The following is a 26,145-nucleotide window of genomic DNA, read 5'->3' as shown; positions in this document are numbered from 1 at the left end:
CAAGTTAAAAAAATAAATAAATAAAAATAAAAAACAATTATCCATCTGTCCACCTTTTAAACCTGCATTGTTCGGGCCAAAGTTAAGGGGAAATGTAACCAAGTCTGTAGTGCACGAACCAGTCATGCAAGTGACACCAACTGACATTTACTGAGCAAATGGAGTCGCTCCAAAGGTTTAAACCGTAAAAGTGAAAATGGGTTTAGCATAGGAAGCTTAAACAAGACAGCAAGTTTGCATCTAACCGAGTCCACTTTCTCGCACTTGGGAGTAAAAGAAATCTGGAACAAGCCTGGGTAGTAACAGGTGCAAATTAGGATTCAAAATAAAGGGGGCACAGGTCCATCTCACAAGCTCACAAAACCAACGATGATTAATGAGCAGAGTGTTTTAAGTCAGATACACTTAAATTATAATGAATCAATTTAAATGTGAACTTTCAAATCAGATGTCGCAAATAAACTACCCGACAAAAATATTTTCCCCAGAATTGCTGCCACGTCAAGTTTCAGGTTTAAGTTCACCTGCAAATCTATCAGCCATATTATGTTTAAATTAACAGGTGGGTGCACCAGCATAACTCACACAAATGCTCTGTCGTCTCCCATCCTGGAGCACACGAAAGTCATTTTACCAGTTAATCACACAAAAGGAACCCCATGTGAACATGGGGGAGCCACCGGCACAACTAGGAATCAAATTAGGATCAGAGTACTTGGAGGACCACTAACATGCACACTTTTCCTTTACAATTTCCCTTTCATATAACCAATCACAAACCCTTTGGAACAGATGAAAATGTAAAGTACTTAAGGTTTCATCAGAAGAATCCTGCGGTGGGCTGGCACCCTCCCTGGGGTTTGTTTCCTACCTTGCGCCCTTGCCCTGTGTTGGCTGCAATTGGCTCCAGCAGACCCCGTGACCCTGTAGTTAGGATATAGCAGGTTGGATAATGGATGGATGGATGGATCAGAAGAATCCATTTAGTTTACTAAGCATTACCTGCCATCTGTCATTGCTGCTGATGTGTCCAAAAATACAACCCCCAATTAACTTGACATGCGAATCAAGTTTGATAATCAAAATGCCAAAAATAGGATGAATGGCTGCTATTTACACTAAATTATGTGACAAAAAAAAAAACAGAAAAGGGGCCATATTTTCCAAAAAGCTACCACTCATGGGGGACTTGCCTACACCCAGCATGTTGCATAAAAGTCTTGTGACATGAAACTCTCGTCAAGGATTTATCGGAGATATACCCTTTAATGAGTGGCACTGCAGGGACTTTAATTACATAAATAACCACTCCATAAACCCCCCCCCCCCGGGATGGTGGTGGGGTTTGAAATTTGGAAACATATCGACAACTGAAAAATCCCTAATGGTAACCCGGTATTCAATTTCACTCTCAAATGCCTGGCGCAAGGTACTACCCACAAATTGTAAAGTTCCATCATCAGAGTTCAAATATAGTACTGTAACTCGTGTATAAATGTAGAATACTTGCAAATATATATTGCATACAGTATATATGCTGCATTCTAGAAATACTTTTTTCCTATCGTATTTGCCACCTGAGGAGACATACAATTACGAATTTCATTGTACTACATGCTTGACAAAAGCAAAATTTGGACTTGTTGTGCTTTATTTATTTTTTTTTAATTGACACTGCTATGTGGCTACTTTTTCAAACTTATTAAAAAAAATGATAAACTGAAGCCAGACTATGCGACAAGATTTAGTATCACACCAACGCAATAGCACAAAGCTGCAGCAGCATTACAAAGCAAATAAATAATACAAGAGCTGCGTTCAGAGGCTTTTCAATGGTCACTCCAAGTCAGGCCGGACAGGCAATATGCTGTCTGACAAGACATATTATGCAACACTACAACTTCTCCTTATCGTGACTCGTTATGTATTGCTTCAAGTGTATCTTATACGTCGGTGACCACTGGCTTCTATTAAAAGCGCTTTAACACACAGCTTCATTTGCAGACCTTCGATTCCACAATGGCTAACCGGCATAGCCATTACAAGATCAGACTCTTGATCAAAGGATGTCACTTATTTTTAAATTATGGAGCATAAGCAAGAAAACTTGAATGACCGTTTTCACTAAATCCTCCGTAAACCGCAGGACGCTACAAACATGAACATTAAGCAAAGGACTGCCTTGACCTGCCTCGGAGCGGATGCGTCACCACATACGACGAACAGGTTTTCAGACGTCACTCTATCCAAGTGAAACCGTTTGGCCACCCAAAAGGTTCTGTGTAAAGACAGAATGGAACAGAAAACAAATTCAGAAATATGCACATCTACAGGGTAGTTTATACCAATAAAGTTTGAATGGCATGTTTTCGGTTTGTTGCGTTAATTCCTTAATACTTCAGTTATTCAAAAACAAGCTGTGGTGATAAATGAATGTGTACTTGTTAAAAATAAACCGAGTTAAATTATGACGTTTGCCACCCAAAATGGGACCACGCTCAACTTGAGGTCATCGACATTGCTTCTCAAATTGGTTGGTCTGTGCAATCTAAAATGTCGGGAGATGCAACTTTCAAGTCTAGACACAGCTGAACGGCGTGAAGAGCAGCCATCAGCAATCTCAGTTGCCTGCCAAGTCAACAGTCACGGTCACATTCTACTCACCTCCAACACATCCAACCTTGAAAAACTGCAGACACCAAGAGGTAGGGACCGGAATCGTCAGACACGCCACCACACTCCAATCCAGTTTGTGCGATAATAATTTCAGTTTCATGCAGTATCTGCAAAATGGTAGGTTGATCAAGTGCCTTGGGATGGAGCTTGCTGGGAAGCCATATTAAAAAAAGCGCAATTCTAGGCATAAGCAAAGTGAACTTAACGATGGATACAAGCAGAGGATAGCGAAATGCTCTGTGCCTTCCTCTACCAAAATGACAGCTAGTTTACAGAGCTTCTACATTTTTCTGTTAAGTGCCTTGCAAACGTGCTTGTTATGCTAAGAAAGGCACTATACAAAACAAAGATTAATTTCACTTCTGTGCACTCATTACTTCTTCCAGCGACAAAAAGTGAGATACTTGGCCATTTTAAAAATACTAGAAATGACAAAACTAAAATAAGGGACATTAATCAGTTATCCATTTGGAAATTTCAGGACGTAACTAAAAATCCATGCAGATGGGAGCATGGAAGACAGCTCATTTGATGTAGCAGCCAGTATGGTTTGGATCAAACCTGAATGGGAAAAAAAAAAAAAAAAAAAAAAAAACCACGCTAACAAGTAAAAAAAAAAAAAAAAAACCCTAAATCAATGACTGCCATGTTCCTTTTTCAAGTAAGGATAAATTTAATTATTTGCAGATATGTTTCTAAAACTATTCAAATCTGACAGAATGTCTTGGGCGGCCACACCTGCATTTGTAAACTACTTATGACAGGGAGCCTTTAATTTGGGAAGGGGAACAAAGGTGGGGTTGAGGAGGACAAGAATGGCAAGAGCTTCAGCAGAAACACAAAGCGAAAAATTAAGTCACATAAACCCGATTAGCAAACGCCACAAAAGACAAGTCGGCAAATCATATCAGATGTTAAAAATGTCCATACCAATTCCCCAAATGCATGCCGCCCCACACAGTGATTCCTTAAAATTTAGTGCCAGTCAAATAAAAGCAATGCTGCATTTTAATGTGCAATGCTCCCCCCCCCCATCTGTCTCATATTCTAGAGCATTCCCATATTTAAAATTTCTCACAGGACTAGTCTAGACAAGGACCCTGGGTCTAATTTCGAAAACTACTTTTCTTTTAATTACAGATCATGATTGCATCCCTTAAGAGTGTGCAAAAAAAAAAAAAAAATTACATATATACTCACACATATACAAATAATAAACATTAAGATAAAAAAATGAACAAAACAAATTATAAAAGAAGCAAAAAAGTATTTTAGGCAAGAACAAAAAAGCTACTCTAGATTTTTTATCTTCATTGACATCATTGATCACAAAAGGTTGTGACATCAAAGGCACACAATCAGCAGCTTTATTGCTTGCTTTGTTTTATACACAGTGACAGGAACTATCAGTGTGTGTGTATATATATACACACACACACACACACACACACACACACACATACATACACACGAAGGTTTATTAAAATTAAAACGACATCCAGCAAGTTCAGCAAGCTATTATAAACCATTTTGTACAGGCTTCGGTTCCCATGGTGATAAACTGCCAAAGTCGCCTGACCCCAATGAAATAAATGCATACTAATAAAGAGTGTCTATATGTATTCGTGTACATATACATACAAACACAGTAGAAAAACTTCCAAGCCACTATGAAGAGGCTTGAATTCATACATTTGTGGATGTTTAAGAAGTAATTCTAATACATTACAAATAGAGACACCCACCCCACAAAACAAAAAAATTGTGCAACTTGAACCTCAGATTGCATCCAACCATCTTTTAAAAGTAATTTGTTCACAGTGGGCAAAAAAAGTATGTTGAATGCGTGGAAAATGCGGAGTTTCTTATCAAGTCGTTTGTCTTCTTTGGAATGTAGATGGCTCCCACAATTGATCACAGGGAATTCGCAACATTTGGATGATACCCTTGGTCAGCTTATTCCACATACACTTTTTTTTTTTTTTTTTGCAGACCAGTGAACACACGTATGCATGTGCGTTAACACACAGGGCCGATCAAACAAGTAAACTCATACAGCACTTTCACGCAAACCTGAAGTAGCAACTTGCGAATGCAAACGTGTAGAGTATCACGGATTACGAAACGTTCGCCGCACAAAGACACATAGGCAAGTATTCAAGGTGCGAACCAAAGCCCGTGGGACAGCTCAGTAACAGTCGCTCCTACACCCGGATTCCCGAGTCTGCCCTGCTCGGGCGACTCGACGCAGCTTTACGGGGGTTGGGGTAAAAGTCAGATGAAATGAATTCATCATTTAAAAAAAATCGCCCCAGTACTCCGCTCGCGCGCACACTTCTTACAGCAGTGTTTAAAATAAAACCATAACAAAAGTGAAAAAAGAAAAAAAGCAACTGCTCCCGTACCTGGCGGCTGATCCATTTCGATGTAAAAAATGAGCTCGGTGGAGTAGGGCATCGTTACTTCTCTCCAGTCATTGTCCTCTTTCTGCATATTCCAAACGGTATTATACATGGTCCTCGCCCCCCACCCCACCAACAGCAGCGAAGCAAATGTGGAGGAAAACGAGCAAGTGCGTGGTGGGGGGAAAAAAAGCGGTGAACTAGAGCCTCAGAGCCGCATACGATCGACTCGGAAGTTTAACAGTCTGGAAGCTCTGACTGGCCGCTTCTGAATAAATAAGCATTAGTAACAAGGAAGCGCTCAAGCGCTCGACGTAACGAGTTAGCTTCTCGTTCGCATCCTGAAAATGACTTTGATTAAAACAATAAATTAAAAACAAAAAAACTAGCCAGGAAGTAAGTAGACGGCGGAAGCTTGCAAGGAAGGGTAGACGCCAGCTCTACACTTGCCTTCTCTCTAGCCGCGCGCGCGCCGCAGCCGTCATTTTAAGAGCGCATGTAAGCGGGCAGGCAACCTTTCACATCATCTCGGGCTAGACCATTTCCCGATGAGCTAGAGGGGGGTGTTGCTGGGAAAAAGTGGGCAACGGAGATGAGTGGCCTCTGCCCTTTGTCTACTGAACATAATCTCAGAGTTAAACCTCGGCGGGCTTTACACCTCACACGCTCTACCTCTCTGATAACCCCTCCTTCCGTGGCCCAGTTACCCTGCAGGCAAGTCGATTTGCTTAGCAAAACGAAAACAGTGGTACAATCCAATGTTTGGGATTCAGCCAAGGTTAGGTGCCAGGCGTCAGTGCGCATGCGTCTAATTACGCGAGCCAATGAACGCCAAGCAACACTTGAGATCTGTTGCCAAAGTCGGAGTTTGCGTCTTTTGTGTTCTCGTTTTTTGTCAGGGGAGAGGTGTAGAAGAGCCAATCGACAAGCTGGAAAATCAGCAGGCGCCGCACGATTGGACGAATTAGTTACTATGAGGGACAAAGGGAAAAAGAGTCTTTTGAGAAGAAAAGGGCACGGAGTGACAGCAGACGTCTTCCCTTTTATCTGCTTTAAATAAAGGCGACAGGTCTTGTCATCCGAATTTGAAGGTGCCGCTGTTGCTCAGGGCAGCCCTGTAAAGTCACCGGGACAGATCTGTGGTCATTTGGTCTTATGACTTGGATTCCAAAGAGAACCCCCACCCCCCCTTCCGGAAATCGGTTTTATTCAGACCCATCACCCCCACTCCATATACCGGACGTGGCTACCCTGTGCACTTGGCTCTAGCGGCCCTTGACCGACTCGTAGCTGCGACAGATGAACGTTTTTGGGCAACGCGGGGAGGGGGATCCGAGCACCCACATGGTGACGTAAATATTAGCTGTGCACACTGGGACAGATGGCCTCAACATAAAGGAGAAACTGCGAGTAAAGTAATTTAGACGAGCGGGCAACAAGTTTGTCAAATTCAGCATGCAGTTGGGCATTATGGACGCCCCAAAAACAGCGCTGACGTTTCTTTTTTGGGTGCCAATGTGCCGTGGAAAATGACCCGGTGTGTCCCAGTGGAAAACAGGGTGTCCCAACTGTGAAGTCCTCATTCCTGTTTGACAGCTGGACAGATCTGACAGAAAACAGCAAATTGTGTAGTACTATTCCATTTTATGTGTGGTAAAAAGCTTCATTATTCAAACCCCAAGAGAGCACAGCTATTTTCATAATCTCATAATTAGGAAAAAATTGTAAAACATTAGTTACATTTTTCACAAGCATCTTGGTTTTCAAGGATATCTGATTATTTGTAATGTGAGTGCTGTGCTGGAACAGTTCCTGGTTGGGATGCCATAATGTGGTCTGGGATGGGACTGAAGCAAATGGATAATGTAGGGAGGTTGGTACAGTCAGGGCAGTTCCACCACCAGTCTAATAGAGGGCATGGACCCAGTAGGCATACCTGCAGGGATATATGAGAGTTGTAGTCACGAAGGATCATTCCTGTTGGGGTCCTTGGGCGCTGCCACAGATTGCTGCAGGGAAAGGGACACCCTATTTCAGGAGGCTCCCATCCAGTAGCGTAGCGTGGGTGTCAGCCGCCCGGGGCGGAGGAAAATTCTGCCGCCCCCTTATTTAGGTATGGTTCAAATTTTTACAAGATATTATTATTTATTGTGAAATTTTGCCGCCCCCTAAAAGTGCCGCCCCCACTACGCTACGCCACTGCTCCCATCTGGCCCGGAAGTATTTCCATCAGGCTATGCCCCGGTACTGGAAGTACTCCTGGGTCTGACATAAAAGCAAACCGTCCAGCCTCCTCTGGGGTGGAGAGGAGAGGTATTGTGCTTAGTGTACCTCATTGTGACGGAATCAGTTGAGAAATAAAACATTTATTTGAACCTGAGACTATGTCTCTGTGGTGGTGTCTGAGATTGGGAAGGCTGCAGTGCCCCCTACTGGTCACAGTAATTATTGGGAAATGGGTTCAATCACTGATTATCATTTTCATTTATAATAAACTAACATGTACATTACACTTCACAGAGTCAATACATTTCCTGATGTACAACTGTTTGATTTTTGAAAAATAACGGTTGATTACTTAAGCATCGTTGTCGTTATACAATAAACAATTTATTGTACTAACGTTTTTTATGAAAAGGGCTGATTGTGTACATTGTATTCTTAAATACATAATAATAATAATAATAATTTATATTATTATTTGAATGACGCCTTTATCCAAGGCGACTTACAACATTTCTTTTTGTTTCTACAATTGGAGCACAGGCAGGTGTAATGTCCTGCTCAGGGTCACACAGTGGTCAGTAGTGGGATTGGAACCCACAGCTTTATGGTGCAAAACTCTTATCCACTACATAAAGTATCTATCTATCTATCTATCTATCTATCTATCTATCTATCTATCTATCTATCTATCTATCTATCTATCTACAGTATCTGTCACTAATTTTAAATTTTAACCCAGTTATCTTCTGTCTTTATGCTGTAAAGTGGCTTCCACAGCAAATGCTTTATGGAGTATACAAGAGTACAATATGAAGTATCATTTGTGAGAATTAGTGATTTACAGTGGGTTATGAAAGTCTTCAGACCCCTTCACATTCTGCACACTTTATTGCATTGCAGGTTTAATTGTTTGGAGAAATGACCCATAAAGTCATAACAGCTAAGACAAGTCGGCTTTATAAATGGCAGGAAAATTTATCTCAATTATACAAAAAAGAACAAAAGTGCCCCCCCCCCCCCCAAACAAAAAGAGGCAAAATGAAGCAAAAACGTCTTAATACGAAATTCAGGAAATGAAGCAAAGTGTCCAACAAAAGCAGAAGCATCAGAAGAATAAAACACGTACAAATACTGAAGGGACTCCACCGACACTCAATGACAGGAATCTGCCAGACAATAAAGGAGGGGGCGGTCCTTCAGAGATGACATCACAGTAGCCCCGCCCCTATACACGGAACAGACTGAGAAAGTATTGAGCCCCCTTCACTTTCTGCACACTTTATTCAGTTGCAGATTTCATTTGAAACGGATACGTTTGCGATTTCACCCCATCACTTTACACTCAAATCACCCAGGATTTCACAAAGGTTTGCAGATTAAGTAGATATAGATTAAACCTGAAATCTGTCATTCGTAGAAGTATTCGAACCCTTTTGCTGTGGCACTCCACATTGTGCTCAGGTACCTCCTGTTTACTTTCATTCTGCTTGAGATGTTTCTAGAACTTGATTGGAGTCCACCTGTGGCCAATTGGGCATCATTTAGTATTTGTGTATTGAAGGTCCCACAATGCACAACGCATGTGAGGACAAAAGTCGAGCCACAGAGTCCAAGAAACTTTCTGTAGTCCTCCGTGATCAGATTGGAGCAGGACAGGGGATATGAAAATATTCCTTAAAGGTTGAGTGTTCCCACTTTAAGTATTCTGAAATGGAGGAAGTTTTGGAACCACAAGGACTTCCTTGACTTGGCCATCTCATCCTACTGAGTAACTGGGACTTCCCTTGGTTAGGGAAATCCAATGTTCCCCTTTACAGGGCTTCAGAAGTCCCCTGCTGAGATGAGAGAGCCAGTCAGAAGGATGACCACCTCAGCAGCGCTCCATCAATCAGGCACTGAGTGGCCAAGAGGAAGCCACTGTTGAGTAATGGACTCTGAGAGCAGAGGAAAAAAGATTCTCAGGTGTGATGAAACAAAAATGGATCTCTTTGGGCAGAACTGCAAGCACATTCTGTTTGAAGACCAGAAACTGCTCAGCACCTGCCTGATACCATCTCTGCTATAAAGCATGGTGGTGGCAGGAACAAGGAGAACGGTCAGAACTGAGAATGAATGCACCCAAAGAGAGAGAGGTCCTTGAAGAAAACCTGGGCCAGAATGTACGCCACCTCAGACTGGGGTGATGGTTTAATGACCCAAATCAAGATGATGCTGAAGTGGCTTCAGGACAAGTCTCGGAGGTGGTCCTTTAGTGGTCCTGCTCAAGCATGTGTGGAACACCGGCAGAGAGACCTGAAGATGGCACTTTATAGATCCTTTTCCATCAGATCTAATGGAGCTTGAAAGGATCTGCCAAGAAGAATGGGATAAACTGCCCAAATCCAGGGGTGCAAAGCTTGTAGAGACCTGCCCACAAAGACTCAAACCTTCAATTGCTGCCAAAGGGGCTTTTAGAAAGCCCCAAATTTGATTAAACTTCCAAAGATTTCTGAAAACAACTTTTCACCTTATCATTATGGATTATTCAGTGTAGACTGGTGGGCAACAATGGCCAAAGTATTCATTTGGAGTGATATCTACAACACAATAAAGTGGGCAGAAAGTAGAGGGGTCTGACTACGGAATTCTGAATCCACTTTCGAAAACTGATGCTTTGTGTTGTACTCTTGGATACTTTAAAAAGTGTTTGCTGTAAAAGCTACCATGCAGCATAAAGACAGAAGATTTGAAATATATTAGTCAAGTTAGTACACAGTTCAACTCATGCAAATGAGTTTAGGGGTCTCAATAGGTTTTGAATCCACTGTAATAATAATAATAATAATAATAATCCACTGTAGTTCATTGCCTTGCCTTCTTGGGATCATTTGAACAGCTCTTGTGGGCGTCCCCCTCATGCATATCTTCATACTCTTGTTGTTTTTAATGCCGTCTTCCATTTGAACTGGGAATTCCATGTTCCAAAGTTCCAACTGGAATGCCCCCACAACAGGGCCATCTTAACACATGGGCACACTGGGCATTTGCCTGGGGGCCCCACGTTTTTTCTGATGCCTACTGTATGTTTCTGTTCTGCTATGAAAACAGGGGCCCGAGTGCTCTACTTTGCCCGGGGGCCTATGATGCCCCACAAGTCAAATTTCCTATTTGGACAGTCAGGAGAGCCTCACCAACAGTGACCTTAAAATCCAAGATGGCTGCTGCAGCATTCTACCATTTATTAGCACGTCCGTCAATGTGTGTCTCCTTAAATCAGCCGGGCACAGAGTGCGGTCCAGCTTCTGTCAGTGGACATGACGCTGCAGTGTTTGGATGCGCAGAATAACTCATAGTGTGTTGGTTAGTAGTTTGTCTATATTCTAAAAGACCAAGCACAACAATGGTTTTCCTGGTGGCATCTGTATTGGTTTTACAGGGACGCCGTCATTCCCAGCTCGGGACATCTGACTACTGAAATAAATTGAATGCAGTGTTAGTCACCTTGAATAAAAAGCTTCTGCTTGCTAAATAAGTGACCAGAGAGGTCACACATGAAGTCAACCTACTTGACCGCCATTGTATCCCCGATGTGGAGGTCCTGTCGTTAGCCCACTGACGTCCGCCTCTTCGCTAACTCCAGAAGACAAAAGGGTGAGGCTACTCATTTCTAAAGCCCATTTCTTCCCAAAAACGCCTCACATCCTCCTGCTCTTTGGCAAAACGACTAACCCGAGATGAGCTGCAGAGACCCGGGTTCAAGTCCTAGCCAGCAGCCATACCCATGGGTATGCCTCAAAGCCTGGAATGAAAGAGGAAGGAGCACCACAGAGACTGCTTATTTATAGGCCCCATAGTTCTTTGCTGCACCCCTGGCCATACCAGCTGGCTCTTCAGAACTGCTAATCCACCTGAAGGTCAACATTTCTGGGCCCGGCCAGTACTTGAATGGGGGACCACCTCGGAAAAGCTTGAATTGCTGCTGGTAGGGGTGTCAGTAGGTTAGTTATTCAGCCTGGAGGCTCCAAAAGTGGACGGAGAGCATTTGTGGATGAATGTTCTGGGTAGGATGCTTAGCACTTCCTTATCTGGTTAGAATAACATAATGGGAGGATAGAGGGAGGCTGTCTTACATGGCTGTTTGCTTCCCCCAGTAGGCCAGGAGGCAGCATTCCTCAGGTGGGACTCCTGCCTGGGTCTTGTAGTCCTGGTGGGCAGCCCTTCTTGGGTGGTTTGGGTACCAACAGGTGAAGCCGCCAGGAGAGGACTGTTGGAATTTAATGAGGTTCCTTCTGACCCAGGAATGCTTCATAGGTGGAAGATTGTGGCAGCGGAGGTACTCTGGGGTCTGACATTAAAGGAGCCACTCCATCTCCAAAAGGACAACTGGGACTCAGGAGTGGAGAAAAGAAAAGAAAAGGAAAGAGAGGGAAGGAAAGTAACAGAAGATTTTCCTGTGATTTAAAAACCTGTACTAAGGTTTTTGAATGTGGGACTTGTTTGTCGTGTAGTTGTGTCTGGGGTTTGGGATCTGAGGCACCCCCCGTGTGTTTTTTAGTCATTCCGTTTAACCCTGGGTGCTCCCTGATTTGAGTTGTCCACGTGGGTGTCCTACCTCACCCCAAAGACATGCAGGTTAGGCGTACTGGCGATGCCTCACTATGTGTGTGTGTGTGTTTTAGTTCACCATGTGATGGACTGGCACCCTGCCCAAGTGTTGTTCCTGCATTGCACCCAGTGCTTGCTGGGATTGGCTCTAGCTGGCCCGAGACCCTATCTGGATAAGAGGGTTAAGACAAAGGATGATTATTTTTATGTTATTTCTGTTGATATCATTATATTTATTTATTAATTAGTATTTATGGATTGTGTATATGTTCTTTGTACGAGATGAGACCACTTCTGGACTTCTCTAGCGCCTTCAACACCATCCAACCTCTGCTCCTTAGTGACAAGCTGACAGAGATGGGAGTAGATTCATACCTAGTGTCATGGATCGTGGACTATCTTACAGACAGACCTCAGTATGTGCGTCTCGGGAACTGCAGGTCTGACATTGTGGTCAGCAGCACAGGAGTGCCGCAGGGGACTGTACTTTCTCTGGTCATGTTCAGCCTATATACATCGGACTTCTAATACAACTCGGAGTCCTGCCACGTGCAAAAGTTCGCTGACGACACTGCTATCGTGGGCTACATCAGGAGTGGGCAGGAGGAGGAGTATAGGAACCTAATAAAGGACTTTGTTAAATGGTGCGACTCAAACCACCTACACCTGAACACCAGCAAAACCAAGGAGCTAGTGATGAATTTTAGGAGGCCCAGGCCCCTCATGGACCCCATGATCATCAGAGGTGACTGTGTGCAGAGGGTGCAGACCTATAAATACCTGGGAGTGCAACTGGATGATAAATTAGACTGGACTGCCAATACTGATGCTCTGTGTAAGAAAGGACAGAGCCGACTATACTTCATTAGAAGGCTGGCGTCCTTCAACATCTACAATAAGATGCTGCAGATGTTCTATCAGTTGGTTGTGGCGAGTGCCCTCTTCTACGCGGTGGTGTGCTGGAGAAGCAGCATAAAGAAGAGGGACGCCTCACGCCTGGACAAACTGGTGAGGAAGGCAGGCTCTATTGTTGGCATGGAGCTGGACAGTTTGACATCTGTGGCAGAGCGACGGGCGCTGAGCAGACTCCTGTCAATCATGGAGAATCCACTGCATCCACTGAACAGGATCATCTCCAGACAGAGGAGCAGCTTCAGCGACAGACTGCTGTCACCGTCCTGCTCCACTGACAGACTGAGGAGATCGTTCCTCCACCACACTATGCAACTCTTCCATTCCACCCGGGGGGGTAAACGTTAACATTATACAAAGTTATTGTCTGTCTGTATACCTGCATTGTTATCACACTTTGATTTAATATTGTTCTTTATCAGTATGCTGCTGCTGGAGTATGTGAATTTCCCCTTGGGATTAATAAAGTATCTATCTATCTATCTATCTATCTATCTATCTATCTATCTATCTATCTATCTATCTATCTATCTATCTATCTATCTATCTATCTATCTATCTATCTATCTATCTATCTATCTATCTATCTATTATATAGTGCCTTTCACATCTATCTATCTATCTATCTATCTATCTATCTATCTATCTATCTATCTATCTATCTATCTATCTATCTATCTATTATATAGTGCCTTTCACATCTATCTATCTATCTATCTATCTATCTATCTATCTATCTATCTATCTATCTATCTATCTATCTATCTATCTATCTATCTATCTATCGCTCCTGCCTTCCATCTGGTGATTGCTTGGGTTGGCTCCAGCTGCCCCACAACTCTGCCTTAGATAAGAAAGTGGCTGTATGGACAAATATCTGATTATAAATCATTTTTCACATTATATTTTTTAGTAAAATCTTCTTTCATTGTAAATTCTGTTCACGGTTATTTCAGCATTTACTTGTAAAGGCGTTAAAAAGAAAAGGCATTGATAGATTGCTGTTATCCTGTACAAGTAAGGCTACCGATTCGATTCCCAACACCTAAATGATACACCGGAGCTCCCGCTGTTGAAGTGAGAAACACATTTACAGTAAGAGGAAGGTATGTAGGCAGGGATGGTGCTCACCACAGAAAGGCGCTATATACTGTAAAGTGCACTCCGCTTCTACCCTCAGTGAAGAACAATAAACAAAAATGACCTGTTAAGGATTTGGACTTTAGACCCTGAGGTTCAAATCCCACTACTGACACCAATGTGTGACCCTGAGCAAGTCACTTCACCTGCCCCTGTGCTCCAACTGGGAATAACATAAGAAATGTAACCAAAGTGTTATACGCTGCCTTGGATCAGGGCATCAGGCAAATAATAAATAATAAAAATAACAGTAAATTGAATTGAGACAGCCTGACTGAGAGTGAGTCACTCAACCTGTAGCTCTTAGACAATGGGGGTACATGTAGTGGCCATTTGTGAAACATTTTTAAAATAATGTTCACTAATGAAAGGCACTATATAAAACAAAGTGGGGACTGTAAACATAGAGGATTAGCAGTACAGAGCTCAGACTGTTAAACAATAGATGACTGAGACATATCCATGCAGCACCTTTAATCCCAACTTTGAAAATGCACTAAAAAAATAAAGGAGTTTGCATGTTCTCCCCGTATCTGCGTGGGTTTCCTCTGGGCGCTCCGGTTTCCTCCCACAGTCCAAAGACATGCAAGTTAGGTGCATTGGCGATCCTAAATTGTCCCTAGTGTGTGCTTGTTGTGTGGGTGTGTGTGTTTCCTGCCAGGGATTTGTTCCTGCCTTGTGCCCTGTGCTGGCTGGGATTGGCTCCAGCAGACCCCCGTGACCCTGTGTTAGGATATAGCGGTTTTGGAAAATGACTCACTGACTGACAGACTACAAAAATAAAGTTTGGACAATGCAAGGTCAACACTTCAATTCCCTTCAATGTATGACTGAATATGGAAACATCTTTAGTGCATCCGCAATGTTCCTTAACCTGATGCTCACTATTGAAAGGCACTATATAAAATAAAATATGGGCTATAAAATCACCAGGCCGGTCCATTAGTCTTCATTATATATTTATAAATAATCTTTATATATAATACCCTACCGTGGCTGTTCGTTTGTCCATCCAGAATTTGATTTTAAATTTGTGAATTTCCCCTTGGGATTAATAGATAGATAGATAGATAGATAGATAGATAGATAGATAGATAGATAGATAGATAGATAGATAGATACTTTATCTATCTATCTATCTATCTATCTATCTATCTATCTATCTATCTATCTATCTAAATCACCTGTAGCTCGCAAACCGTTTGACCGACTGACCTGACATTTGGTACACATATACTACGTGACGTCTACTCTCTGCTTTCGGGGTGATGATTGACCGCCAAGGTTATTCCACTTTTTATATTCTATATTATACCAGCTGTGCCCCGCGGCTCCGCCTACGTAGCAGTGGAACAGGACATCGCGGACGGCCCCGCCCAGCTCCCCACACTCCTGACGTCACTCTTCCCCCTCCTCTTTGGCCCGCAGCGTCCGTCTCGGGTTGGCGCGAATAAATCGTTCCTGCAAGCGAACTCTGATTCTTAGAGCGATGAGAGAAGTTGCAAAATCAACCGGAATGTTCAAGCTAATTATAGAAAAGTACCCGATCTGTATCCGTTAAGTAGTTCTCTCGTGAAAAGCGGACAGACATACATTGGATTTTATATAGAGAGTGATTTAAATTATATATATCGGAATGCCTGTCACCTTACACTACAAATCGTAACCTTAGATCTTCGAATGAGGGTGTGCTTAAAATTATAAGAGCTAAACTTAAAAGAAGTGGTGAGGCGGCCTTCTGCTGTTATGAACCTAAAATCTGGAATGGCTGACCGATAGAAATTCGCCAGGCTAATACAGTGAAGCACTTTAAAAAAAAAAACTGCGAAAAACTCATTACTTTAACATTGCTTTCTCATAGCTTCATTTTAGTGTAACCGTGATGCTCTGTATATACAATTAATTATCATTATCATTCCTGGTGGTCTGCGGTGGGTTGGCACCCTGCCCAGGATTGGTTCCTGCCTTGTGCCCTGTGTTGGCTGGGATTGGCTCCAGCAGACCCTGTGTTCGGATTCAGCGGGTTGGAAAATGATTGGATGGATTCCTGGTGGTTCTGAAATCCATACCATCCCCTACTTTCTCTGCTGTTCTTTCTCCAGTTTTCTGTGGTGGCGATCTGCGCCCCCACCACCCGTCACCAGTCGCTACACTGGTGGATTGAAGGCCAGAGGTCCACATCGCCATCATCATCAAATTCTTCCACGTGAAACCTGAAAACCATGAGGACTGATTGAGATCATTGATGTTAGGTAGAATGCCCAGTGGGGTCTGGCCGGGTGGTCTCGTGGCCTCGGAAAACCTGCAGATTTTTATTTTCTCCAGTCCATCTAGAGTTTTTGTTCAAACGATTTTATTTAACTTGACTTCTCTGTTTGCTTGTTCTAGTTACATTTTTCAATTGATTTAAACCCTTTTTTGGTGAAGCGAATTTCTTCACATTTTGCATACATGTTCAGTATCGATGCTCAGACCCCCGTGACCCTGTGTTTGTATTCAGTGAGTTGGAAAATGGATGGATGGATGAATATTTTTTTTTTTTTTGTCTGTCTTCTTTGGCCATCGGACCTTACTTTATTCTTTGTTACTTAGTATTGCCTAAGCTTATTTTTATATTTTTATTTCTTCATCTTGTAAAGCATTTTGAGCGCCATCATTTGTATGAAAACGTGCTCTAGAAATAAAAGTTTCTGTTGTTCATTTTCTATGGCACCATTCTTAGACTGCACATAGCAGGTTACTAGTTTAGTTGTCACTTTTCCCATACAGTTTTGTGAAATTAAAATTATGAAATGCGAAACTCACTAAAATGACTTTGTTGGGGACTTTTAAAAGTTTTTGTCGGGAATGGAAAGCAAAGAACACGGCACCCTAAGGGCTGTTTCTGCGGCTGAAACCTTCCTCGGCCACCCTGCCGCTTCACTGCACCTCCACATGTTCTCATCTCATCTGCCCCGCTTTGTATCGCTCATTTTCGGGTCCGAAGTGACCCCAACTGCGCTCACTTTCTCCGACTCCGTAAGTGAGAACGGTCCAGCTGCAGTCTACATGCTGGGTCGCGCTGAACAACCAATAGAATTGCTCGTTTTTTGTCACACAGCCTGGTTGCACTACGGCGTCTTGGACAGTCGCACTACATGACACGCCCCCGTGCTAAGACACGCCCACTCGATAGTCGTCATGAGTCACGCGTCAGGGAAGCCGCCCAGAAACCTAATTTTCACGGTCGGTTAGGATATTTCATGAGAATAACGTGATTGGCACAAATTTGGGAGAAAGACACAAATGACTGGGCGCGCTGTGTAACCTGGGAAGTCGGCTAAACATCATTGGACAAGTGCAATCCTCAGCAGGTCTGTAGTCTGACTCAGTTATGAAAAGTCTGGATTCTTCTCGAAACGAGTTAGTGGACATTCTCAGAGACCACCGGTCACTACAGTCAGGATTGTGTTCTTGATTTTTTTTTCAAGTGCCTTTACCACCATCATCGACTGGGGGGATAAAACTATGCCTCTTGATGCCCCCAATATCTTCAAGATCACAGACAACCTGACCAACAATCATAAATTTGTGAGGCCGTGAGACTGGGTGTCAGACATAGTGGTGTGTAACATGGTGGTGTGTCTTCTCCCCACGGTGTGTCTTCCTCCCAGTTCACCCTTTACACATTGCACTACCAGTATAATTCCAGTACTTGCCATCTATACGGAAGTTTTGAGATGACTCCCCCACCATAGGGTGCATTATAAAAATGGAGGTGAGTCGGAGTACTGGAGCCTTATGGAAGTCTTTGTCTTGTGGTGCTGGAACACAAACCTGCAGCTCAACATCAGCGATACAAAAGAGCTGGTGGAGGACTTCTGATGTGCCAAGAAACCAACCACCGTTCAGGGTGTGGAAATAGTGCAGAGCTACAAGCACCTGGGGGTCCACACAAACGGCTAACTGGACTGGTCTGACAACACAGGTGGGCTGGACAAGAAGGGTCAGGGCAGACTGGACTTCCTAAAGGAACAGCAAACCTCCGGAGATGTTCTACCAGTCCCTAGTAGCCAGGGTGCCATTCTACGTGGGGGCACCCTGAGCCCAAAAGATGCACAATGTCTGAACAAACTTATCAGGAAAGCCCGCTATATGACTGGGCGAACCCACCCTGGACGCACTGGAAGCAATTGTGGAAAAGAGGATGGAACCAAAACTGGATGCCACTATGAAAAATGCCCTGCATCTCCTGCAGGAGGCGCTCCCTTGGAGGACTTTCAGCCACAGACTCATTCCACCACAGTATCCTGAGAAGGGGCTCTGGGGGTCTTTTCTGCTCACTGCTATCCGGCCATTCAGGGCTTCCTCTTGACACCCCAAACTAAATACTATTTTGCTATTTTTTGCACAACATACGTTTATTTATTTAGTGTATTATTTTTCCCATGAGTGGTCTACACTGTGTTTTTGGTTTTTTATGTCTCTACTGCTAAATTTGTATCTCAATTTGCCCCAGGGGTTATTAAAGTTTATCTTATCTAATCTAATCACATTACCCGTTCATTTTCCAACCCACTTATTCTGCACAGACTGACGAGGAGCCGCGGTCCATCCTGGCACCCTTTGAGCACAAGGCAGAAGCCGTCCCTGAACTGGATGCCAGTTTATTGCGGACACACACCCCCATAACTGGGTTGTCTTGCCCCCCTCCAACACAAACACACACAGGTTGGGCCCACTGGGCCCCCAGAATGCAGATTTGGCTTCACACCCCATGGTTATTAAAGGACGAATGGAGCTTCTGACCACCTGAGTGTCTCCTCATCGCAGCGGACCCCTTTCATTTGGGGTCACCGTCTCTCATTCCAATTTACAGCCTGTTGTTTTCTCCAGAACTTGGATTAATATAGCGCCCAATGCTAGGACCTGTATTTAGCATAATGACCAGCGGATGGGGTACTGGACCCCCTGGTTATCATTTATCATTCAGTGGATGGACATACTGAACAGGGCAGCATGGGGGGCACGGTGATAGTGGAGTTTGCATGTTCTCCCCTTGTCTGCGTGGGTTCCCTCCCACAGTCGAGAGACATGCAGGTTAGGTGGGATGGCGACGCTAAATCAGCCCCCCATGTGTGTGTGTGTGTGTGTGTGTGTGTGTGTGCTTACCCTGAGATGGACTGGCATCCCATCCAGGTGTTGTTCCTGCCTTGTGTTCTGTGCTCGCCGGGATCTGCTCCAGCTTCCCCTTGACCCTGCACTGAATAAGTGGGTTTAGAAGATTGAGGGACAGAATGATTGCCCAGTTTGCTGACTGCTAAATGCAGACCACTATAGCGCCTGACACAAAGACCAGTAGGCACCATCACAACCGGTGTGTTATATACTGGGCATTCTGTTTGCTATTTATCATTTACTATATTGACCACCCAGTTAACAATCTGCTAAATGCTGTATTTTTCAGCAAGGGAAAGGCGCTATATAAGTAAAATGTATTATTATTATTATTGTAGGAATAGTACAGTGCCTCACAGTAAGACCAGTACACTTTTTTTGTTCACCATATGTCTTTCTCTGGGCATTTTGATTGAATTACGTACTACCTGGGAAATGCTGTTTTTCTTTTAGTACTTGTGGGATTAATCAAGCGCCTGAAACTAAGACCACTAGGCAGTGCAGAGACCAGCAGGTGGGATACTGGATCTTCATTTATTGTTCATTGGACATTCTTTGAAGTATCTATCTATCTATCTATCTATCTATCTATCTATCTATCTATCTATCTATCTATCTATCTATCTATCTATCTATCTATCTGAAGACTGCCCAGCTTACTGACTGCCAAGTGCTGACTTCTTCAGTAATTTTGAATTATATAGCGCCCAACACTGCGAGCGGTACACGTTGTAGAGGCCAGACCGTGGGATGCGGGCCCTTCCACTTGCCATCGCATCGAGGGGGTGTCTTGCAGGCGTAATGCGGGGAAATGACCCTCTCGCTGACACAATTTCCATTCCCTTTCCAATGGAGGAGACACGTCTGACATCACTTCCCTTTACCATTGTCACTAAGCCCTGCCCATTCACTTCCTCTGCCACTTAAAAGCCCGTTTGACAGGAAGTAGCCATTCAGTGTGGGCCGAGCTTCAGATGAGGACGTGTTCACTCTTTCGGATGCTACTGCTGTCTGATGATACTACTTCAGCCATCGTGTCTGATGGGATGTTTTTCCATTTTCTTGCTACAATTTCTTTTTCCTGTCTAAACCAGGAGTTTAAATGGGGTGGGGGGGGGCCGGGGTCTTCCGGACTATACTAATACTTCACCCTGCGGGGGGAGCGCTGGACCTTCAATTTGTCATTTATCACTCACTGGGCATTGTGATGCTCCTGTTTGCATGTTCAGTTTATCGCCTGCTTAATGCTGTCTTCTTTGGTACTTTGATTTATAAATCGCCTGACGCTACAAACAGAACCCATTGCTGAGCCCAGAGTGTGACGTGTTGGACTTCTGTTTGCCGTTTACCACTAAATGGATATTTTGATCATCCTGTTCACTTGTCCAGTTTACTATCTGCTAAAACTTTGATTAATATAGCACCTGACACGAAGGCCACTACACCTTGAATGTACGGTGTGGGGGGCTTATTGGCACTAGCCCTAACCCTAACCCTAACCCTATTTGTTATTTTTGGCTCACTGTGTATTTTGATGCCCCTGCTTGTTTTCCCAGTTTATTGCCTGATAAATGCTGTCTCGTTCAGTACTATAATGTATATAGCGCCTGACACTATAACCAGGGTGCATTGTAGAGGACAGAGTGTGGGGTGTTGGACCATCAGTTTGCGATTTATTACTAACTGGTCATTTTAATTATCACACTCACCTGCTAAACTGATTAATATAGCGCCTTACACTAGAACCACTTCACCCCGTGTAGAGCTGCCGGACCTCCTGCTTGTCATTGATCACTCACTGGACATTTTGATGCCCCTGTTTGTCTGCTCAGCTTATTGTCTGATAAATGCTGTCTTGTTCAGTATTTTGATTAATATAGCGCCTGACACTATGACCAGCACACATTGTAGAGGGCAGATTGTGGGATGTTGGACCATCAGTTTGTCATTCATCACTAACTGGTCATTTTGGTCATCCTGTTCACTTGTCCAGTTTACTATCTGCTAAAACTTTGATTAATATAGCGCCTGACACGAAGGCCACTACACCCTGACTGTACGGTGTGGGGGGCTTGTTGGTACTGGACCTCCTGTTTGTCACTTTTGGCTCACTGTGTATTTTGATGCCCCTGTTTGTTTTCCCAGTTTATTGCCTGATAAATGCTGTCTCATTCAGTACTTTAATTAATATAGCTCCTAACACTATAACCAGAGTGCATTGTAGAGGACAGAGTGTGGGGTGTTGGACCATCAGTTTGCCATTTATCACTAACTGGCCATTTAATTCATCGCACTTGCCTGCTAAACTGATTAATATAGCGCCTTACACTAGAACCACTTCACCCCGTGTAGAGCTGCTGGACCTCCAGCTTGTCATTCATCATTCACTGGGCATTTTGATGCCCCTGTTTGTCTGCTCAGCTTATTGTCTAATAAATGCTGTCTTGTTTAGTATTTTGATTAATATAGCGCCTGACACTACGACCAACACACATTGTAGAGGGCAGATTGTGGGATGTTGGACCATCAGTTTGTCATTCATCACTAACTGGCCATTTTGATCATCCTGTTCACTTGTCCAGTTTACTATCTGCTAATACTTTGATTAATATAGCGCCTGACATGAAGGCCACTACATCCTGTATGTATAATGGGGGAGGGGGGTCTTTGTTGGTGCAGGACCCCCTGTTTGTCATTTTTGGCTCACTGGGTATTTTGTTTTCCCAGTTTATTGCCTGATAAATGCTGTCTCGTTCTGTACTTTAATTAATATAGCGCCTGACACTATAACCAGGGTGCATTGTAGAGGACAGTGTGGTGTGTTGGCTCATCAGTTTGCCATTTATCACTAACTGGCCATTTTAATCATCGCACTTGCCTGCTAAACTGATTAATATAGCGCCTGACACTAGAACCACTTCACCCCGTGTAGAGCTGCTGGACCTCCAGCTTGTCATTGATCACTCACTGAGCTTCTTGATGCCCCTGTTTGTTTTCCCAGTTTATTGTCTGATACATGCTGTCTCGTTCAGTACTTTAATTAATATAGCGCCTGGCACTATAACCAGGGTGCCTTGTAGAGGACAGAGTTTGGGGTGTTACACCATCAGTTTGCCATTTATCATTAACTGGCCATTTTAATCATTGCACTCGCCTTCCCAGTTTACCATCTACTAAACTGATTAATATAGTGCCTTACACTAGAACCACTTCACCCCGTGTAGAGCTGCTGGACCTCCAGCTTGTCATTGATCACTCACTGGGCTTTTTGATGTCCCTGTTTTCCTGCCCAGCTTATTGTCTGATAAATGCTGTCTTGTTTAGTACTTTGATTAATATAGCGCCTGACACTACGACCAGCACACATTGTGGAGTGTTCTCCATTTATCACTAACTGGGCATTTTGATTATCCTGTTTACTTTCCCAGTTTACATTCTGCTCAATGCTATCATCTATATAGCGCCCGACACTATGAAGATTTCGTTCTGTTTGCCAAGCATTGCTTGCTGGCCTTTAGTTTCATGGTCCTGGTGCCAATGCCAACCCTTAACAGAAAACTGCGTATTCACGTTCGCCTTTTCAAGTTCGCGGGTATTTGTCTTTTTATTTTTTTTTAATAAAATGTCAATCAATAGTGGTGTCATAATAGGACAATTACATTTTCAACTTATTTCGGTTAAATCAGGCCACAATCTTTGGGAAGATTAAAGGATTTAAAAGAAAAAGTCCAAATTTCCCAAAGTGCAGTTGGCATCGGCGCGGCGGCGCGCGCGCTCTTTGTGTTCAAAGGCAGATTTCCCCCATGCCAGCCGGGCTCTATTTGTGTGTATGCCCAAGGGGCAGGCATGAGTAAGCGATCGGGATCCAAGTCTGCCTGGCTACAAGACCAGAGCAGCCGAAGCCCGATGCGCGACTAACTTTTAAAGGCACAAGGCGACATGCAGCGGGAGCGGAGCGGCGTCACGGCGCTGCTGATGGCAGGTTACTCCGCTGTGCCACCTGCGAGGAGAGCGTCTTCCTTTATGACTCATTGGGAAATGTGTGTGTGTGTGTGTGTGTATGTTTAGTTATTTTTATTTTTAATCGTGGAGGAAATACGCAACGCCTCGGTAGTTCAGCTTGCGGCACAACGGGGGTTGGGGGCGGGGGGTATTATGGAGGGTGGGCTGACACCATTTCCATCCATCAATTTAACGAAGAATTTATTTTATTTTTTGTCACGTGCAGAGGACGGTCGCGATTGTGGACGTGACCCCTGCTGGTTAGCCGTGTTCTGCACCGGCGTCCTGGCCAGGGATTTGTCCTGCCTGGCACCTGTGGCTGCGGGTCTCCCCACCGCGATATCAGATCAGGTGAATTTACGAATGCTATAATATTCCTTGCTTCACATATACAACAACATCCAATTGTCCAATTGTCAGTCCGTATTCTTTATAGTGCCATTTGCTACACTACTATATAAGCAGGAATTAAATACAAAAAAACACGATTTTTACAATTCCTGTTCATTTCCTCACCCGCTCGTACGAGAATTAAAGATCAGGAGCAGCTCATCATCGGGTCCAGATTTGGGACGTCAAAAGTAAAAGGGCTGACAAGTGTCGTGGCGGTGGGGACAGCGACAAAAAATATCACAGAACAGAGACCTTTAAACTCCAGAATGAAGAATTGGGGGCGCATATTAAGAAATAAATAACGGGGCTCCTGCACTTTAACAACACGACCCACACGCAAGAACCAACATAATGAGAAGAGTAATGCATTTTATTTATAAAGCGCCTTTACTATGCTCAAAGCGCTTCACAAATATCTAAAGGAATACAATAAGGGATAAAAGCAAGGAAAACATTAAAAACACAGGATACAAGCTAATAACAAACATTAAACACCAAATAGTAAATAAATAAATGAAAAGCAAAGTCCCGAATTAGAATAAGAAACAAAAGAAACAGGAAATAAAGAAGAAAGCCGCAAACAAACAGCACGATGTGCGTCCGCTCAAATGTAAGAATGTCAATGCAGATGTTACAGTCACCCACGGCGATAAGAAACAATGAGGCCAGATAAACGCTAAAGAGGGATGTGAGGCACGAATAAAAAAAGTAAAGAAGGGCACGAAAACAAGACTATCCGGCGAAAGGCGCCATAAAAAGTAAAGTATGGGCAAAAAAAAAACGCAATCCAGTACACCGATCTTTATTTTCTATGGCACCAGTCATAGACTACACTCCCATAGCATGTTACCAGTTCATGTCACCACTGGGGATGAGCGAAAGAGCGGAAACAATAATAAGGTTCAAAATAAGGCCACCCACACCATACAGTCAGCAGAGGATATTAAGGGGGTGGAGTGTGGGGGGGGCAGATAAAAATAAATAAAGGAAGGTTTACCCAAATCTCAAACAAATCCCCTCACAAAAATGGGGGGGGGGGGGGGTGTTAAGGGCTTAGATGCGAATAAAAGCATAACAGAGATCAAAGCAAGCCCACCCCCACGGACACCCACCCACCAGAAAAAATGAATGGGAAAGAACATTGAAAAATGACAGATCGATGTGAATGGCACTAAATGATAGATAGATAGATAGATAGATAGATAGATAGATATGAAAGGCATTATATAATAGATAGATAGATAGATAGATAGATAGATAGATAGATAGATAGATAGATAGATAGATAGATAGATAGATATGAAAGGCATTATATAATTAATAGATAAATTTGAAAGGCACTATATAATAGATAGATAGATAGATAGATAGATAGATAGATAGATAGATAGATAGATAGATAGATAGATAGATAGATAGATAGATAGATATGAAAGGCATTATATAATAGATAGATAGATAGATAGATAGATAGATAGATAGATAGATAGATAGATAGATAGATAGATAGATATGAAAGGCATTATATAATTAATAGATAAATTTGAAAGGCACTATATAATAGATAGATAGATAGATAGATAGATAGATAGATAGATAGATAGATAGATAGATAGATAGATAGATATGAAAGGCATTATATAATTAATAGATAAATTTGAAAGGCACTATATAATATATAGATAGCAAAGGCACTATATAATGGGAAGGTGGAGGAAGATCCTTCCAGGGATGCCTGGAGTGCTTCCGAGTGCAAGGGCAGCACTTCCACCACACCAGGAGGTGCTGCCGGAAGGGTGTCATCAGGCACCTGGAGCACATCCGGGTGAGAATTAAAAGGGGCCGCCTCCCTACAATCAGGAGGCCAGAGTCGGGTGGAGGAGGATGAAGCCTGCTGAGGAGGAGTGGTGGTGGAAGAGAAGAGAGAGGATAGTGCTTTTGTGTTTATTTGTGCTTGGGACTGTGTTGTGGTTGGAGGGATTACGGGGAAGACATGCTCTCCAGCTGAAGAAAAATAAAAGCTTGTTTGTTTTTACACATGCCTCCCGTGTCCAATCTGTGTCGGGTCAGGTGCTATATAGCGTCATTCTTACAATAGATAGATAGATAGATAGATCAAAAGCAGTATGGAGAGTGCCGATTCAATGGTCTCCATAAAAATATGGCATCATTAACAACTAAATACATTAAATGAAATTACAAGCTAATTGCAAAGCAACTTAGAGTTTAGAACAATTGATTGATTGATTGATTGATTGATTGATTGATTGATTGATTGATTGATTGATGTGTCGCTTTAAAGTCCTGGTGTTTTCCGCCAGCACCTGCTTTTCCTCATTCATTCCACTTCACTCCAAAGCAAGCCCACCTCCCACTAACACCCACCTACCAGAAAAAATGAATGGGAAATAAAATTGAAAAATGACAGATAGATGTGAACGGCACTAAATGATAGATAGATAGATAGATAGATAGATAGATAGATAGATAGATAGATAGATAGATAGATAGATAGATATGAAAGGCACTATATGATAGATAGATAGATAGATAGATAGATAGATAGATAGATAGATAGATAGATAGATAGATAGATATGAAAGGCACTATATGATAGATAGATAGATAGATAGATAGATAGATAGATAGATAG

The 26,145-nt window shown here is 43.1% G+C and overlaps 1 protein-coding gene across 3 annotated transcripts in view; it reads right to left on the bottom strand.

Annotated features, from left to right (window-relative positions):
• Positions 1 to 26,145, bottom strand: part of pik3r3b (phosphoinositide-3-kinase, regulatory subunit 3b (gamma)) — a 172,619-nt gene that overhangs the window by 34,789 nt on the left and 111,685 nt on the right. The window contains exon 1 of one of the 3 annotated variants that reach the window (XM_028810809.2): positions 5,082 to 5,716. The exons of the other annotated variants lie outside the window; for them this stretch is intronic. Within the exon in view, the coding sequence (XP_028666642.1) occupies positions 5,082 to 5,190 (109 nt within the window). The 5' untranslated portion in view covers positions 5,191 to 5,716. Of the gene's footprint in view, positions 1 to 5,081; positions 5,717 to 26,145 lie in introns of those variants that run through there. 3 annotated transcript variants of the gene reach the window in all.

This window comes from Erpetoichthys calabaricus, chromosome 10 (genome assembly GCF_900747795.2).
Source record: "Erpetoichthys calabaricus chromosome 10, fErpCal1.3, whole genome shotgun sequence".
NCBI lineage: Eukaryota > Metazoa > Chordata > Cladistia > Polypteriformes > Polypteridae > Erpetoichthys > Erpetoichthys calabaricus.
The sequence above is the reverse complement of the archived record's forward strand: the minus strand, read 5'-3'. Positions and strand labels throughout refer to the sequence as shown.